Source organism: Narcine bancroftii, chromosome 1 (assembly GCF_036971445.1).
Source record: "Narcine bancroftii isolate sNarBan1 chromosome 1, sNarBan1.hap1, whole genome shotgun sequence".
In the NCBI taxonomy this organism is placed as follows: Eukaryota; Metazoa; Chordata; class Chondrichthyes; order Torpediniformes; family Narcinidae; genus Narcine; species Narcine bancroftii.
Genome location: NC_091469.1, coordinates 440476662 through 440495831, shown reverse-complemented (window position 1 = coordinate 440495831; position 19170 = coordinate 440476662). Strand labels below are relative to the sequence as shown.

General features: G+C 38.8%; 1 protein-coding gene across 3 annotated transcripts in view; it reads left to right on the top strand.

Moving 5' to 3' along the window:
• The window catches only part of krit1 (KRIT1 ankyrin repeat containing), a 90971-nt gene that overhangs the window by 32926 nt on the left and 38875 nt on the right, over window positions 1-19170 (top strand). For all 3 annotated transcript variants that reach the window (XM_069914386.1, XM_069914385.1, XM_069914387.1), the window contains 4 exons: window positions 253-345; window positions 8211-8340; window positions 14452-14695; window positions 16916-17031. In XM_069914386.1, coding sequence (XP_069770487.1) covers window positions 253-345; window positions 8211-8340; window positions 14452-14695; window positions 16916-17031 — 583 coding nt within the window. The remainder of the gene's footprint in view (window positions 1-252; window positions 346-8210; window positions 8341-14451; window positions 14696-16915; window positions 17032-19170) is intronic.

Sequence of the window (19170 nt, the reverse complement as noted above, 5' to 3'; positions counted from 1 at the left end):
GTGTTAAATTTATTAAGGTAATTCTATTATTGTTAATTTGTCAATAAATTTTGTGTTAAACTTGTGCATCTCTCAGTTGCTGCTGGTGAGGAGTAGCATAACATTGATGCACCATGATAAATTTACATTAGCAAAACACCTGAAGTATGACAAGAACAAAGTGAAAGCAGATAGGAAATGATCATAATGTATTAACAAGTATGGCGATATCTTACTCTTGTCAAATTGTGATTTTTTTTTTCTTTTGCTCAGGCAGACGTGTGGTGCGGATCAAAGAATTCCCTGTTCATGGAGACAATGTTTGCAGAACAGCTTCACTTTACGTTGTACCTGCAGCAATTAAAGGTAGAATATGTTAATACCACAATATCATATCTGTTTCAGTGCACTTTATTTTAAACCCATAGCTTAATTATTTCATTGTACAATAATGTATATCAGAATATTGGTGATCATGTAATGCAACACATATTGCATTTAATAAAATCTGTAGTACAAATTAATTATGTTGGTGGGCAAGCTAGTATATTCTTTTTGATGGAAACACTGGATTGTAATTGTTATTGGGTAGGATTATGAAATTGGGCATGAAGAGCTAGTTTCCCTGGTTTTCAAAAAACCATAATTTTGAATTAGATTATAGGAAAATTTATGTTGATTATGTTTTGGTTATAGTACCAATTATTGACTCCTGCTGGAAAATAAATTTATTATTGAAAAGTGGATAGATAATTGAATGAATTTTTTTTTTGTAGATGGTCACTTAACTCAGCTTGTCCACTGACTGACATTAACGAAAAGTCCCAAACTTCTACCACCCTTTGAATACTACCATCTATCTGATTACAGTAAAACCCCTAGTATGTGGCACCTATGGGGATTGGTAGTTGCCAGATAATGCAATTTTAATTTTTTTGTGGTTGGTCGAGACTCACTCTGACACTGCCCAACTAATATTCCAGCATTAAGAAACAGTTTAAAAGACAAACGGCAATGCAAAATGTTGTAGCGTGAGCTACCGCTAAGAAACACACAGCCACCACGTTGGATGTCATTAACGAATGTTTTATTCAAATCTAGCGCGCGCCCCTTTAAGGGCAGCGTGAGCTCAGTCATCACGTGCATGATGATGTCATAACTGCGGCTCCAGGTACGCGTTGGGCTGGAAACATGATGGAGGGGGAACCCCCGATGGCGCCATCTTCTCATGGCTGCCCCACCACGTGGCGTTACAAGCGGGGCCAGTTCACCACGAGAGAGTGCGCCGCCACAATGTAAAGTAATTTGAAAAAAAATTAGTATCGTTGTCCTTCATTATGTAAAGTTCATTTTTATCAGGCAATTCCTGTAATTTACAAAATTTACATTTAAATTTGAACCCCAGTTGCTGGCTCTGTAACAGCATTGCACCAACTGCTACGCTTACCATTAACATGGAACAAACATCACTTGCTATTTGAACTTGATCTTCAAGCAAAAGGTCATTAAGGTTAGCAGATGATGTGGATGACTGTGGTTCTGGAGCAGTTGATCTGGATGGCTGTGGATTAGGATCAGTGGATGTACTAACAGCCTTTTGGGCTGCCTTCTTGAATAATATATGGATATCAGTTTGTTTGAAGGCCCTTCTCCTCTGATGCAAAGTCAGGTTTTGCTTAATATACAGCTGTATAACATTGAGAAGTTAAGAAAGGTTGTTTTGCAAAGACATTGGCAGTTTCAAATGCTGCATTAGCATTTTTTCAGGAGACTTTTTCAATCTCTTCAACCTCTTCATCACTTTCCTCTACTGCTTGATTTTCTTTTCTGCAATTCTCAACAGCTTGTATTATCTCTTCTGTATTTAATGTATGAGTAATGGGAGCATCTCAATCTGCATTAAGCCATTCATCAAGGGCACTTTGTGACAAAGGCATCTTTTCATGATCAATCAACTCACACTTTACCATCAACTTTCTTTCTCATCCCATGAGTTGAAAACCCCTTAAACTTGTCTTCCTCCGTGCAAGAAACACACTTAACTGAATTGGAGCACAAGAAATTAAAGAGAGATTGGGTAGGACATGTAACAGCAGCATCGTATAATTCAAAAGCAAGAGGAGTGGCTATCTTAATTAGTAAAAATGTGCCATTTAAAATAGAAGAGGAAATAATAGATCCAGCAGGGAGATATGTAATGATAAAATGTCAGATATATTCAGAGTTTTGGAATCTACTCAATGTATATTCACCTAACGAAGAAGATCAAAAGTTTATGCAAGATATCTTTTTGAAGGTAGCAAATACGCAAGGGAACCTATTAATAGGAGGAGATTTCAACCTGAATTTGGATTCAAATATGGATAAAACTGGGAAAAAAATTAACAGAAAGAACAAAGTAACCAAATTTATAATTAAATCAATGGAAGAAATGCAACTTTTGGATATATGGAGGAAACAACACCCAAAAGAAAAGGAATATTCATATTACTCGGCTAGACATAAAACATACTCAAGAATAGACCTATTTTTGTTATCAGCTAGTATGCAAGATAGAGTAAGAAAAACAGAATATAAAGCTAGAATACTATCGGACCATTCACCCTTAATATTGACAGTAAAGCTAGAGGACATCCCTCCAAGAATGTATAGATGGAGATTAAACCCCATGCTACTTAAAAGGCAGGATTTTAGAGAATTTATTGAAAAACAAATAAAAATTTATTTTGAAATAAATACGGAATCAGTGGAAGATAAGTTTATACTATGGGATGCAATGAAAGCATTCATTAGAGGGCAAATAATAAGTTATGTAGCCAAGATGAAGAAGGACTATAATCAGGAAACAGAGCAGTTGGAAAGGGAAATAGTAAATATAGAAAAAAAATTAGCAATGAAGGAAGATACAACTAAAAGAAGAGAATTGGCGGATAAAAAAATAAAATATGAAACACTACAAACATATAAGGTGGAGAAGAATATAATGAAGACAAAACAGAAATATTATGAACTGGGTGAAAAAACGCACAAAATCCTAGCATGGCAGCTTAAGACAGAACAAGCTAAGAAAATGGTATTGGCATCAAGGAAAAAAGACAAACAAATTACATATAATCCAAAAGAAATTAAGGAAAACTTTAGAGAATTCTATGAACAATTATACCGAACTGAAAACGAAAGGAAAGAAGGGAAAATAGATGAATTTCTGACTAAAATTGAACTACCAAAACTACAAATAGAGGAACAAAATAAATTAACAGAACTGTTTGGAATAGTAGAAATACAAGAGATAATAAAAAAATTACCAAATAATAAGACACCAGGAGAGGATGGATTCCCAATAGAATTCTACAAAACATTTAAAGACTTATTAATTCCGCCCCTCCTGGATGTAATCAACCAGATTGATGAAACACAAAGCTTACCAGATTCATGTAAAACAGCAATAATTACAGTAATGCTAAAGCAAGGGAAAGATCCACTCTCACCAGCGTCATATAGACCAATATCTTTACTAAACAGAGATTGTAAGATAATAGCTAAACTATTAGCAAACAGATTAGCAGAGCATGTACCGAAAATGGTAAATTTAGACCAAACTGGATTTATCAAAAAAAGACGCACAACAGACAATATTTGTAAATTTATTAACTTAATTCATGCAGTAGAAGGAAATAAAGTGCCAACAGTAGTTAATTGGATTAAAGCATTATATAAGGGACCGTTAGCGAAAGTGACAGTAAATGACATGTATCAAAGCAATTTAACTTAAGCAGGTCAACGCGGCAGGGATGCCCACTATCACCATTATTGTTTGCGTTAGCTATAGAACCATTAGCAGAATTGATAAGAATAGATAATAATATAAAAGGAATAAAAATAAAAGACAATGAATATAAAATCAGTCTATTTGCGGATGATGTTATAGTGTACTTAACAGAACCAGAACTATCAATAAAAGAATTATATAAGAAATTGAAGGAATATGGAGAAGTGTCGGGTTACAAGATAAACGTAAATAAAAGTGAAGCAATGCCTATGAATAATGTGGATTTCTCAAAATTTAAGAAGGAATCTCCATTTAGATGGCAAATGCAGGCAATAAGATACCTAGGTGTACAAATAAACAAAAATCTCGGCCAACTATATAAACTCAATTATTATCCACTAATGAAAAAATTACAGGACGATTTAGAGCATTGGAAAGATTTACCACTAACACTAATAGGAAGGATAAACTATATTAAAATGAACATTTTTCCAAGGATGTTATACTTATTTCAGGCATTGCCAATACAACTGACAGAAAAATTCTTCAAGGAGTTGAAGAAAATAATAAGGAAATTTTTATGGAGAGGGGGGAAACCGAGGATAGCACTAGATAAATTAACAGAATGGTATAAACAAGGAGGCTTACAACTGCCAAACTTTAAAAATTATTATAGAGCCGCACAATTAAGATACCTATCAGATTTTTATCAAACAAGGGAAAAACCAGACTGGACGAGATTAGAATTAGATAAAATAGGGGAAAAGATACCTGAACACATATTATATAAATGGGATGAAAAATTGGTACAACATAGAAGTTCTCCAGTATTACATCATCTCCTCAATATTTGGAAGAAGATTCATGTAGAAAGAAATAAAACAAATTATCAATTACCAAAACTAATATTGACGCAAAACAAGTTACTCCCTTTTACAATAGATAACCTTTCCTTTAGAGAATGGGGAAAAAAAAGGGATTAAAAGAATAGAAAATTGTTTTTCAGGAAATAGATTCTTATCCTTTGAACAAATGAAAGATAAGTACAATATAACTCAAGATACAGCGCTGGCATATTACCAATTGAGATCCTACTTGAAGGATAAATTAGGAAGCAGTTTGAGTTTGCCAGAGGCAAGTAACCTTGAATATGTGATTACAGATACAATGATAATCAAAAGATTTATAACAAATATGTATATTAAACTGCAAGAAAAGGAGAATGAGGAAACAAATGGTAAAACTAAACAAAAATGGGAACAAGATTTAAATATAAAGATAAAAAAGGAAACATGGGAGAAATTATGTTCTGGAACGATGAGAAATACAATAAATACGAGGCTACGTATGATACAATATAACTGGATACACAGACTATACATTACACCTCAAAAGTTAAATAAATGGGACCCAACAGTATCTGATAGATGTTTTTGATGTAAAAAAGAAATGGGAACAACAATTCATGCAATCTGGACATGTGAGAAAGTAGAAAAATTTTGGGAAGATCTCAATCAGATATTAAATAAAATAACAGAAAACAATATACCAAAGAATCCAGAGATCTTTCTCCTAAGTAACATAAAAAACAAAGAATTTGGAATTGATTTGGAGGATGCACAAAAAAGATTTGTTAAGATAGCTCTAGCCGTAGCAAAAAAATGTATTATGTCAACCTGGAAATTGGAAGATAATTTGAAAATACAACAATGGTATATAGAAATGAATAAATGTATTCCATTAGAAAAAATAACATATAGTTTAAGAAATAATATTGAAATATTCGAACAAATATGGGAGCCTTACATTAAATACAATAGCGAAAACCTACCGGGGACAATCATTACCTAAGTTGATGGAAGGAGAAGGAAAGAAAAGAATGGACTCAGTAGAATTTCTGGTGTATTTTTGTTGAGTGACAACATTGTCTAACTGGTTTAATGTATCCTAGATTGTATACCTTAAATGGATGGGAGGGGGGGGTGGGGTGGGGGGGTGGGTTGGGAGGAGGGAGGGGGGGGAAGAAAATGTCACTGTATATGTGTGAAAAGGAAAAATAAAAAATTTATCATGACTAATGTGATTTATGGTGTGAAAAATAAAAAATTTAAAAAAAAAAACTTGTCTTCCTCCAGATCCTTCCTCAAACATTCCAAGTGCCCACAACTTTTGCCAGGATCTTTTTAATGTTTCACACTTCACAGAATCCCAAGCACAACTAACATTGTAATCTGCATCTTTGAGCGAATATTTCATCTGAATTTCCACTATTGTTCTGTCAAAATTTGTCATTTTCAGATGAAATCATGCCTATACAACATTTTCACATTTTGTATAATCTCTTGATCCATGGGTTGAATCAGGCTTGTTACATTTGGAGGGAGATAACATACAAAATGTTACCACTCATAAGTTTCTTAGCAGGAGGATGAGCACGATAGTTACCTAAAAGCAACTTAACTTTACTGTTTCCTGACTTGCCCTTCATGCGTAAATTCCCTTTGATAAGATGTGATGAAATCACCTGGTAAAAATGTCACTCTCCATCCAAGCATTCTGTGACTGAAGGAAGGTGAGCAATGCCTTTAAAGCATCTTGGTTTAGCAAATTTTCCAACCACACTCAGTTTCACTCTGTGGCTGCCAGAAGCATATGCACAAAAAATAGTTATTCTTTCTTTATTCTGATTGAAATTTTGAGCAACTTTATCATCAGCACGAGTCAGAGTAGTATTAGGCAGATGTTTTGTCTTGTTAACATTGTAATTTAGTCGGGGATTAAGACAACTAGCTCACTTAAAAACACCACAATACTTACCCCTGCCTCATGATCCGCTGATTTTTGCTTACCAGACAAGTCATGGATACCATGACAAATCTTGAATCTGCTAAGTCAGCCATTTGAAAAAGAAGATTAATTCAACATTCATCTTCTCATGGAACTCCTTTCCTTTTTCTTACATCATGGGACCTGACATGCAACCACCATCCGACCTTTTCAAAGTAAGCCGCTCAAAAAGAGCTTGGTCGAGTAGGTCTATCTTGGAAGTATGAAGAGTCTGACTTTGCTCAACTCTTCTATTGGTGTTGGACTTGGTATTAAACTGCTTAATTTTCTGAGACTGGGCCTGATGGTTGTTGAGCCAATGTTAAATTCCTCCATAAGGATTGTACGCTCTCACCTTTTTTTCATTATCTTACTTATTCAAATTTATTTATTTATTCATATCCACTTTTTATTTTGCTAGTTAATTGAATTCGGGATTTTTACTGTATTCCTAAAAGCCCTGACTGTCACTTTTAGGATTTTTTTTATCTCTGAGCAGAAGAAATAATTTCTCTTTATTCATTGTAGCTTCAATTATATGGTCATTCAGCAAAGTTGTATAATCCATTAAAGCCCTTGCACTAGCTGTATGCCCCCATAATCCTGCATTCCTTCCAAGACCAATATGCCCAAATGTGGTTATTGTACTCAGGTTAGTTCTAAAAAGGAGTTTGTAGCATTTATAACTCCTATTCTGATTTTATTTTAATTCTCTGGATTTTAAAAAATTCAGTTAACTTTTGGATAATTTTCTGCACATGCCTATGATATTTAATCTATTTTAAAGTTTAGTACAATTAAATATATATGATAGAAGTCTGAAGTAAATCTTGTTAATTATAACAGGCAATAATTAAATCAAGCAAATGGGATGCAAACTTGGTTGACATGAATGAGTTGGACTGAAAGGCCTATTGTTCACATCTCATTTTGTTTTGGAAGTAACTATTTAGCGCATGTTAATTGAGATTTTTTTGCACCTGCCTAAAGCTTGCTTTGTGGGCCAAATTATTCAGTTTCTTTTGAATAATTTTGACAAGTTCCCAATGGATTTCACACCAGCACAAAGAAATCCAACCTAGAGAATGAAGTTTTTTTTTGCTGTAAGCCAATGGTGTATATAGGAATCGAGAACTTTCAGCTGCCTCAGAAAAACATACCAGTTTTATGTTTTTCCAGTCCCCATCTCTCCCAACAGCAACAATAGGAATGTACTGGTGTTCCTAGTTTCCAGCATTAGCATGAGAGAAAAAGAGCTGCTTGTTTTCATGTTATTGATGTAACATTTGTGTCTGTTCATTATTGTGACAGGACCTTCCTAATAAGGTGGAAAATCTTTGAAAGTGATGGAAATGTGCTTAGATGGAGGAATTTTGATTTTGAGAATAGCTTGAACTTTTCATATTATTTGAATTGTTTTCAGTGGCACATCACAGTCAAGATCCTTTTTATCAGGAAGTAGTTTTATTATCTGTTTCTAATGTAAAATGCAGTTCAGTTTTAGTTCAAAATCAAATTAATATGCACTAGACAAGTTAGATTGAATAATTTTTTTATTCATTACCAGATTTGGTATGCCTAAATAAAACTCAATAAAGCAATTATATTATTTATCTTGTCCTTCTATCTTTTGCAGACAATAGCAAGATATCTTATTGTTTTGGAGCTCCAAGTTTTTACTGTTTCCAGGATATTATGCGTGTGTGCAGTGAAACCAGTAATCATTTTTCTACGCTCAGTGCAAAAATGTTAATGGTCTTGGACAAGTAAGAAAGTTATTAATTATTCTTCATTGATTTATATGTATTAATTGTATTAGAAGTGATAAATGTGATGTATGACGTGATGCAATTCCAAACAAGTGAACCTTCGTCATTACTATCTGGAAACTTGATTAACAATGTACAGGAGAAATTTTGTGTCAATCATCCTAGAATAATTAATTTCCTATCACATAACGTGGGATTATAAGTGATGAAGACAACAGTGTTCAGGTATCCCTAATTATCTTGAAAAATTGCTGACTAACTCTCCCTCCAATGATTACTATCCTCGCTTCAACTTGTAGCCATCTATATAACATAACATAATTACAGCACGGAAACAGGCCATTAGGCCCTTCTAGTCCGCACCGAACCAAACACCCCTCTCTAGTCCCACCTCCCTGCACAATGCCCATAACCCTCCATCTTCTTCTCATCCATATACCTGTCCAACCTTTTCTTAAATAATACAATTGACTCCGCCGCCACTATTTCTCCCGGAAGCTCATTCCACACGGCTACCACTCTCTGAGTAAAGAAGTTCCCCCTCATGTTACCTCTAAACCTCTGCCCCTTAATTCTTAACTCATGTCCTCTTGTTTTAATCTTTCCTCCTCTTAACGGAAATAGTCTATCCACATCCACTCTGTCTATCCCTTTCATAATCTTAAATACTTCTGTCAAATCCCCTCTCAACCTTCTATGCTCCAAAGAATAAAGACCTAATCTGTCCAATCTCTCCCTATACTCTAGATGCTTAAACCCAGGTAACATTCTGGTAAACCTTCTCTGCACTCTCTCCACTCTGTTTATATCCTTCCTATAATTAGGCGACCAGAACTGCACATAGAACTCCAAATTAGGCTGCACCAACGTCTTATACAATCTCAACATCACCTCCCAACTCCTATATTCCATGCAATAATTGATAAAGGCCAGCATACAAAAAGCCTTCTTCACCTCCCTATTCACGTGAGTTTCTACCTTCAGGGAACGATGTACCGTTACTCCTAAATCTTTCTGCTCTTCTGTATTCATCAATGCTCTCCCATTTACCACGTATGTCCTATTCTGATTCTTCTTACCAAAATGAAGCACCTCACACTTATCAGCATTAAATTCCATCTGCCATTTTTCAGCCCACTTTTCTAAGCAGCCCAAATCCCTCTGCAATCCTTGAAAACCTTCTTCATTATCCACTATTCCACCTATCTTAGTATCATCTGCATATTTACTAATCCAATTCACCACCCCATCATCTAGATCATTAATGTATATTCCTGGTCAGATAAAATCTGAGCTCAATAAGTATCAGAGCTTGGTATGTTGTCGTGAATAATTGAGATGTTCTCTTCTTCCATGTAATTTTTAAAATTTGTGTGTTGGTGTAATTTGCAGTGAGAAAGATGTAGCCTGTGAATTGAGATTTGTCATGTTTTGTAATCAAATTTGCATTGATTTGTTGTTAGTATTGCATGATTGCATCCTGTACTATCATTAAACTTTTTTACGGAAAGTAGTATCTACTTTTTATATCTTTTATTGCTATAGTAATTGCTAATTATCTTTAGTTTGTGACCCGCCCATGAATGGCACCTGGGAGACCTGTTAATTTTTTAATGGGAAGATAACTGTTTAGAAATTATATAATACAGCTTTTACTAAAGCAGTGATCTTGTGTCACGGCTATTAGTTTGATTTAAATGTTCATTTAAGCATTAAAAGATTTTGCACTCAGACAAATGGAATGTTTGGGATTTTGGTAAACCTAGAAAAGTACGGAACAAGAATAGGCCTTCAGTTTACGATGTCTGGGCTGAACATAATGCCAAATTAAACTATCTTCTACCTGCATTTGATCTTTATTCATTGTGGTGAACTGATGTACACTCATTTATCTGGCTCCACCTTGCTCTGTGACTGTACCCGTGGCTCCTCTCTCTTGACTCTGTATAAAGGCTCCAACACTATAACCCCTCTCCAGAAAGCCTGGGTCACAGCACAGGATGACCTTCAAATTTATTATAAATAAAAGCCTATTGTTCTGTAACTCCAATTTTTTGAGTTATTGATATTTCCAACGATGGAACAACTCTTGAAGCCTGATAAACTGGAGATCGACCCACAATCGCCTGAAGCCTCAGACTGCTTTCAACTCTGGCTACACTGCTGAATTGTGGTCACGGAGGCAAACAAGTTGCACTTGCTCTTCTCCCGGGTCAGACATTGAGTGTTCCCAATGGTCAGGGACACCTCAAAGCATGGGGAGGCAATGGACATATTCAAGGACCAGCAAGAGAAAGTCAATGAAGTGTCCGCCAGGCACATGCTGGCTACCCGCAGCCAGCGACTGCATGAGTTGAGCGATGAGTTCTTCCATGCCCTGTGGGGACTTGCATGAGTGTGCAACTTCAAGTCGGCGTCGGCCACCCAAAATATGGAGGACATGATCCAGGTCGCCTATGTCACAGGCACCAGGTTGGACTACATGCACCAGAAGCACTCGAGCAGAGTAAGTTGGACTTAAAAGGGGCAATCGACCTCATGAAATTATTGGAGATTGCCATCCATAACATGGAAGCTTATTCGGTGAATGGCATGGGGTCCACATGGAGGCTGCCATCTTGGGACTTGGGTTTATAGGCCAGCAGTCTGCTACTGCGTCCGATAAACGAGCCAAAGTGCTACTTTTGCAGTCAACCGAAGACCGGTGAAAGACAACGTGCTCGAAGTGCAGAAAGAAAGGATACTACACAAAGGTATGTCGATCACAGCCACCTTCCAGTCCCAGCACCACCACATGTGTGGCATGGGAGCTGCCATCTTGGCTGCCGTCATCTGGGAATAACCACGCCACTGCAATGCTGCTGCCATTATGCTCGCAGACTATGAGTCAGCACGGGTCAGACCACAAACCGACACTAGCCTTTGTGGTCCTCAATCAAAACAGCCCGTATCAACTCTCCATTCTATGATGGACATCACAATCAGGTGACAAGATGCCTTTTCAATAGTGGAAGCACTGAGAGTTTTATTCACCCTGAGACAGTGTAGTGTTACTCCCTTAATGCAATGCCAGTAAGCTATAAAGTTGCCCTGGCTTCAAAGTCCCACTTGACTGAGATCCACAGCTACACCACTGTGATGCTCACCGAGTGGTTCATGACTTACAGGGACTTTAAACTCTTCATCATGCCGCAGTTCTGTACACCAGTGCTGCTGGGGTTGGACTTTCAGTGTCACCTCAAGAGTGTAGGATGCACTATGTCGGTCCTCTCCATCCTTCCTCTCAGGGTTGGCAACCTGCAGTTTGTCAGCTGACAGCCCTGCTCACACCCCCCCCCCCCCTCCCCCAGCTGGGACAACCAACATGTGGTCTCTCTACTCTCTGTATCAATCCCCTGCTGCTGTTCGTAAACCTCAGCCCCCAACTGTAAACCAGTTGCTACAAAAAGCAGGCGATGCTGTGAAAGGAACAGGGCATTATTAAAGCGCAAGTGGAGCGGCTCTTTTATGAGGGGATCATTGAGGCCAGTATCAGCGCATGGAGAGCTCAAGTAGTGATGGTCACGGGTGGGGGTAAACACAGAATGATGATTGATTATAGCAATATGCAACTGGATGTGTATCCCCTCCCTCACAATGTGGATATGATCAGTCATTTTGCCCAAGTATTCACATAGTACCTCACTCATCCTCTCTGATTTGAAACATAAGTTCCCTTTATTGACCTTGAGTGGTCCTTCATTTTCTCTAGCTAATATCTGCTTTTAATATATGTATAAACTGTCTTGAAAATGTCCTTAATTTGACCCACCAAAGATGGATCCCTCCTGATTCCCTGCTTAAGTTCTTTCCTTTTCTATTTCTCGAAGGGTCTCCAATTTCAGTATTTTAAACCTTGCCTGTGCTTTAGTTAAGTAATAACTCAGAAATGCTCGAGGAACTCACTCAGCATCCATAGGAGGTAAAAACGTATAACCAACGTTTCCGGCTTGAACCCTTCGTCAAAGTACTTAGGCCAGAAACATTGGTTATATATCTTTACCTCCTATGGACGCTGCATGACCTGCTGAGTTCCTCCAGCATTTTTGTGTTTTTTACTACAATCACCATGTCTGCAGATTTTCATGTCTCATTTGATATGCTTTTTCTATTTGATTAAAGTTGCAATGTCTCTAATTATCTAGGGTTTCCAAACCTTGTCATCTTGTTTTCTTCCTCACATACCATGGTCCTGCATTTGACCACTGGGCCTATAAATGACTCCCTCATGTCATATGTGGAATTTCCCAGTAACAGCGACTCCAATCTACTTCCCTGTTCCTGCCTAATACTGTTTTAATTAGTTTTCCCACAATGTTCATAAAGTACTCTCCCACTGAAATTCCGATCACCTGATCAGGCCCATTTCTTAGAAAGGACTCTTCCCTGGATCGACTATCTACATGTTGTTTGAAGAAACCCTCCAGAATGCATTTACAAATTCTTCTCACAAAGGTGGTCTCAGTTAGTAGGAGAAATTAAAATCACTCTCTATAACAAACTACTATGTCTACGATCTATGATCATGTCCTGCTTGATTATTTGAAGGCCGACAGCATAACCCCATCACATTGATAGCACCTTTCTTATTTCTGGGCATTACCACATTACCTCTCCAGAATATCCTCACCAGGAGCAACTGACTGATCAATAAATCAACTTCCCCAAATTTTTTTACATCCCTCTCCATCATTTCTGAAACATCAAAGTCCTAGAATTTTGAGCTATCTGTGTATCCCTTCTCTTTGCTAACTTTCTTTAATCCATTGAGGGTTCTATGCACTAATTCAGGCTCCAAATTCATCAGCCTTACCATAAAACTGCTTAAAATAAAGACACTGTAGTTCATCAGTCAATAAACAATTGGATAATTTCCACAGCTCCTTAGGATTAAGGAATAAATTAAAAATTAAAATTACAACATGGTAGAAGCTGATTCCAGTCATGAAAACCCATGCTGCCCAATTGCACCCAATTAACCTGCCAACTGCTTGCAGAGTGGGAGGAAGCCGGAGTGCCCAGGGAAAGCCCATGCAGGTCATGGGGAGAATGTACAAACTTCTTACAGACAATGCTAGATTTGAAGCTGGAGCTGGCTCTGTAATAGTGTTGCACTATTAAATAAACTGGAGAAAGAACTGGGAGGAGCACGAGTACCAATGGATTGCTTTGAGGTCATGACCTTTAAAGCTGAAAGAACTGGCTCACAGGTCCAGCGACTCAGATTCAAACCTGACTTCAAATGGGGGTTTCTTCTGGGTGTTATTTTTTTTAATCCCACATCCCAAAAAAGTCTGGGTTGGTATGTTAATTTACCACTGTAAACCTGCTCCTAGAAAATCTAGGGCAGTGGTTTTCAAACTTTTTCTTTCCACTCACATACCAACTTAAGTAATCTTTTACTAATCACAGAGTACTTATGGCATAGGGATTACTTAAGGTGGTTTGTGAGTGAAAAGAAAAAGTTTGAAAACCTCTATTTTAATTGTACCTAATTGACTCGCTATGTGTACAGTTTCATAACTCCAAAGGAAATGGGCCAATGACAATTTTTCTCAAGCAAAATATTTCAGTAGCAATTGGGTCCAAAGCAGTGGTTCTCAAACTTTTTACCCCACTCACATAAGCATATACTTTTGTAGAAAGGGAGAAATGATCTGTATATAGTATATGTGGTCTCACCAGCACTTTATGTAATGGGAGCAAGATATCTCAACCTATGTATTAAAAATTTGCAATAAAGGCCAATCTATGTTTGCCTTCCTAATTACTTATTGTACCAGCAACGGTTCCTGTACAAGGACATCCAGGTCTGATTGAGCATCAAAACCTGTAAATCTCTCACTGTCTAAAAAATATTTTGCCCTTCTATTTTTTCCTGTCAAAACTACTAAAAGGATGAAAGGCACTTGTGCAAAGTAGGAGAAGATGGTTGGCATATTGGAACAGTAGTACATTAGGATTATCCAAGATAAGTGATCAAAATATCAGAAAAACTATATAATTGATAAAAACCTTTTGAAAATTGTTTACTTAACATATTTTTCTTTCAATTCTCTTCCTAAACAGGTGGTTGGCAGAGCAGCACACCATTTCCCATGCCATTCCGGGTCTTTTTCGGCCATCTCCTCTTGACAGAATCAAGTCTTGTGTTGCAAACCCTGCTTATGTCAATGAAATGGATCAGTGTGGAAATACATTGCATGTGGGCTACACTGCTCTTGAGATTAAAAGCAAAATGATGGCACTGGAGAAAGCTGATCTCTGTATCTACAATCCACTTTTTGGATCTGACCTCCAGTATACAAATAGGGTAGGATCTTCAAAACAACTACTCAAAAAAAAAAAATCCTGTACTCATTCTGACTGAGGTTAGACACTGTTTATACAGTATGTGTTCAGATGTAGTACAAGTGACCAACCTGGTTTCTTTCTCATTTATCTAAGGCAGCCATTCTCCACCTTTTTTTTGGCTTAAGACTCTATGCTGAAAATTTATGGGCCCCCTTCCCTGTGAAGCAGTTAGGTTTAGTTGGTTTCTTCTGTGCTTCTCTCTTAGAGACTACGTATAAAAACAAAATTTATATTTCAGACCATGCCCACCCTTGAATGTACTGTGGCCCTCGGTGGGGGGGGGGGGGGGGGGGTTGCGTATGCCCTCTGTTGAGATTGTCTAATCTAAGGTACAGTGAAGAATTCATCAGTTTCATTCCCTATTCTTATCCTGGAATTTTCAGTTCTGAAAAAGAGCATATAGAAATTTTGACTCGTATCCTTTTGGATTTTTTTTCTTAATTTTCACAAATAAAATTCATCCAAGATGTGAAGCACTCCAGGTTTATAGAGGGTGAAAAATTACTTGTGTATGGATTTTCATTCGCTTTTGTCAATTGTGTTATAGATAACACTTTAGAAATAAAGGTAAAGATAAAAATAATGAATGGTGCATTTAATAGTGTTAACCACATAAGCAATCCTTTCCTTTATCAAATATGTAGATATAAAATAGCTCAAAAATGCATTTAAGCAATATTTTATGTTAATTTTAGTTATTCACAAGATCACAAGACAAAAGAACGGAAGCAGGCCACTCGGCCCACTGAGTCTGTTCCATAAAACTACATTAAGCTATTCTACACTAGTTCCAATTTCTGGCCTTTTCCCCATATCCCTTGATGCCCTCACTAATGAGATACTTGTCTATTACTTGTTTAAATACTCCCAGTGATCTGGCTTCCACTGCTGCATGTGGCAGCGAGTTCCACAGATCCACAACCCTCTGGCTAAAGAAGTTCTTCCTAATCTCTGTTTTATATGGATAACCTCTCATTTTCAGACTATGACCCCTTGTCCTCGATTCACCCACCAAGGGAAACACCTTACCTGCATCCATCCTATTTAAACTTTTCAAAATACGAAAAGCCTCTATGGGATCTCCTCCCATTCTCCTATACTCCAATGAATACAACCCAAGAGCTGCCAAACGCTCCTTGTACGTCAGCCCTTGCATTCCGGGAATTATCCTAGTAAATCTCCTCTTCACCCTCTCCAATAACATTACATCCTTTCTAAAATAGGGGGCCCAAAACTGCACACAGTACTCCAAATGAGGCCTCACTAGTGCCCTATATAGCCTCTTTACTCTTGAACACTATTCCTCTTGAAATGAATGCCAACATAACATTCGCTTTCTTCACTACCAATTTCACCTGGTTATTTACTTTTAGCTTTCCTTGCAGGAGGACACCCAGGTCCCTTTGCACATCCGAGGTCTGAATTTTCACCCCATCCAAATAGGATTCTGCCTGTTTGTTTCCACTGCCAAAATGTACAACTGTACATTTCTCTATGTTAAATCTCATCTGCCATAATTTTGCCCAGTCTCCTAATCTGTCTGTATCCTTCTGCAACTTTGCGGTTTCTACTACAATTCCTACTCCGCCTCCTATCTTAGTGTCATCCGCAAATTTGGCCACAAAACTATTTATACCTGTGATAGTACAGATCTATCACCAATGTACATAGTGTATATAGTTACTGTATCTAGACTGTGCTTACAGCGATTGGCTGAGAGCTAAGCCACACCTATTGTTTGGGCCTTAAAGGGTTGTGTCCCTAGCCAGGTCGGATCATTCCGGACTGGTCGGCCACCTGTGAAGAGCTCCGGTCTTTTGCTAATAAAAGCCTTGGTTTGGATCAACAAGTCTTTGGTTCTTTCGACGAGCTCTACAATACCACAATGCAAATCGTTAATATAAATTGTAATGTTAAGTGCAAGATGTATGCAATTATCACTTCTTAAAGTAAAAGTAGAAAATACTAGCAACTTCAATGAGGTTTGGCAGCATCCAACCTGAAATAGTGCATTTTATCCTTTATATTTAGTACCTGTATTTTAAATTTACAATATCTTCATTATTTTGGTTTTGGATTTGACTTTTAAAAAAACTGTATGAACTGTTTCTTAGCATTCTGCGCGAAAGGATGCTTCAATGTAAACAATTTTTAATTTTTTTGTTGTTTCTGCTTAAAGGTAGATAAAGTGGTTATAAATCCATACTTTGGCCTGGGAGCACCTGATTATTCTAAGATACAGATTCCAAAACGGGAGAAGTGGCAGCGCAGCATGAGTAGTATCATGGAGGACAAGTAAGTCCAAAAGCAATGCTGAATTTCTGTTTAATTCTTACTTTAGCTGAAAATGTATTTGGAACCAAAATAGATAAGCTCTTTTAATACTGATTTACCAGAGTATTGCAGATGGAATAAAGGTAAAATTTCCATTATGGCCACATAATACTACATTTAGAATGTAACATACATGAAATTCTTTAACTTTGTCAAGCACCCCTCACAGAAATGAACTCGTGACCCCTGGTTTACAAGACCACTTTGAGCATTGTTCTTTAAATATTCAGCCCTAACCGAAGATCATTATCTGCAGCCTCTTCAGCTATGGCTTTGTGAAATAAAAGTAAAAGTACTGTAAATACTCAAAAATTGTTAGAGTATCAACTGGTTTCAAAGATTCAGATGAATGATGAAGAAAGACCACTTTGTAGCGACGGCTACTCTTCTTACTGAATAACTCCACAACCAAACGGGTTGAGTTCGGTGAGCAAAAACTGATTTATTGAGGTCTGCCTGGCTGTTCTTATACTCCCAGCCCAGACCTGGCTGAGAACCGTGCTGTGGGTCCAGATGCCGTCAGGGCGTCACGTGGGCCGCAGAGCGCGGGCTGCTAAGCCTGGTGCCGAGGTCGGGAAGAAACCCCTGACGGCGCAATTTTGCCCAACTGCCCCACCGCATGTGTGATATGTGGGGCCGGTTCGCCTGCCTAATGGCATGCCGCCACACAGCCTCCCCCAGAACTGGCGCAAATGTCCTCCTTTGCCGGGCGGCCTCGTTTCTTGGGCTGGGCCGCATCCACTGGCTCGTTGGGGTCGAGGCGTGCTGGCTTTAATCTGTCCACAGTAAACAGTTCCCTCTTACACCGATATCCATTGTGAAGGTGGATCCTGAACGCTGGGTGACTCCGACACAAAGGACAGGTGACGCTGTTGGCGGGCCGACCAGGGATCTCTAGCCATAGCGAGCGCCAGAGTGAGGGGTCTGAGGTTGGTAAAAATGGTGAAAGGCCTCCCATCCAAGAAATAGCAAAAATGGCGCACAGTTAGTTACATGCCCAGCAACTCAGGGTTGAAAGCACTATACTTGCGGTCTGACGGACGAAGAAGTCGGCTAAAGAATGCCAGTGGTTTCCTCTGTCCATTAACCTGCTGCTCCAGGACAGCACCGATGGAGAGTGCCGTTTGAAGGTCGGTGCGCACGTGGACGAGCAAGGTAGCCTTCACGAGGGCACCCTTCATGGCTTCGAATGCTCTGGAGTCCAGGCGAGCATCTTGTCCGTGGCGGCGAAGAGCGGCTGCATGATGCGTGTAGTGCTTGGAATAAATCAGTTGTAGAAGTTGACCATACCCGCGAACTTGTCCAGGCGTGGGAACTCCCTGATTGCAGCGACCTTCGTAGCAGCTGGTGTAGCTCCTTCGGCCGTGACGGTATGGCCCAGGAACTGCATGGACTCTCCTGAACTGACATTTGGCCGGGTTGATCGTTAGGCCGAAGTCGGCCAGTCGGGAGAAGTGGGTGCGCTGGTAAGACTTGTGTTGTGCCCAGTCTGCTGGCGACAAGAATATCGTCCAGATAAATGAACACAAAGTTCAGATCTCTGCCCACCGTATCCATGAGGTGCTGGAAGGTCTGGGCTGCGTTCTTGAGCCCGAAAGGCATTCATAGAAATTCGAACAAGCTGAAGGGGGTGATGATCGAAGTTTTGGGGATGACGTCAGGGTGCACTGGGATTTGATGATATCCGCGCACCGGGTCGACCTTGGGGAACACCCTCGTGCCATGCAGTTTGGCTGTAAAGTCCTGAATGTGAGGGATTGGGTAACGGTCAGGTACTGTTGCGTCATTAACCTGTTGATAATCTCCACAGTGGCGCCAGCTACCGGAAGTTTTCGGGACCAAGTTGCGGTGAGGTCCAAGCACTGTTGGAGTGTCGAATGATCCCTTGCTCCTGCAGATGCGAGAACTCCTCTTTCGCTACTGGAGCTTGTTTGGCAGGAGCCAGTGTGCCTTGGCATGGACAGGCAGACCTTGGGTGGGAATATGAAGAAACACCCTGTGGAGTGGTGAGGCAGCGGAGAACTGCAGCTTGAGGAGGGACGGGAACTCATCCAGGATGCGCTGGCCAGGCAGACCTCAATAAATCAGTTTTTGCTCACC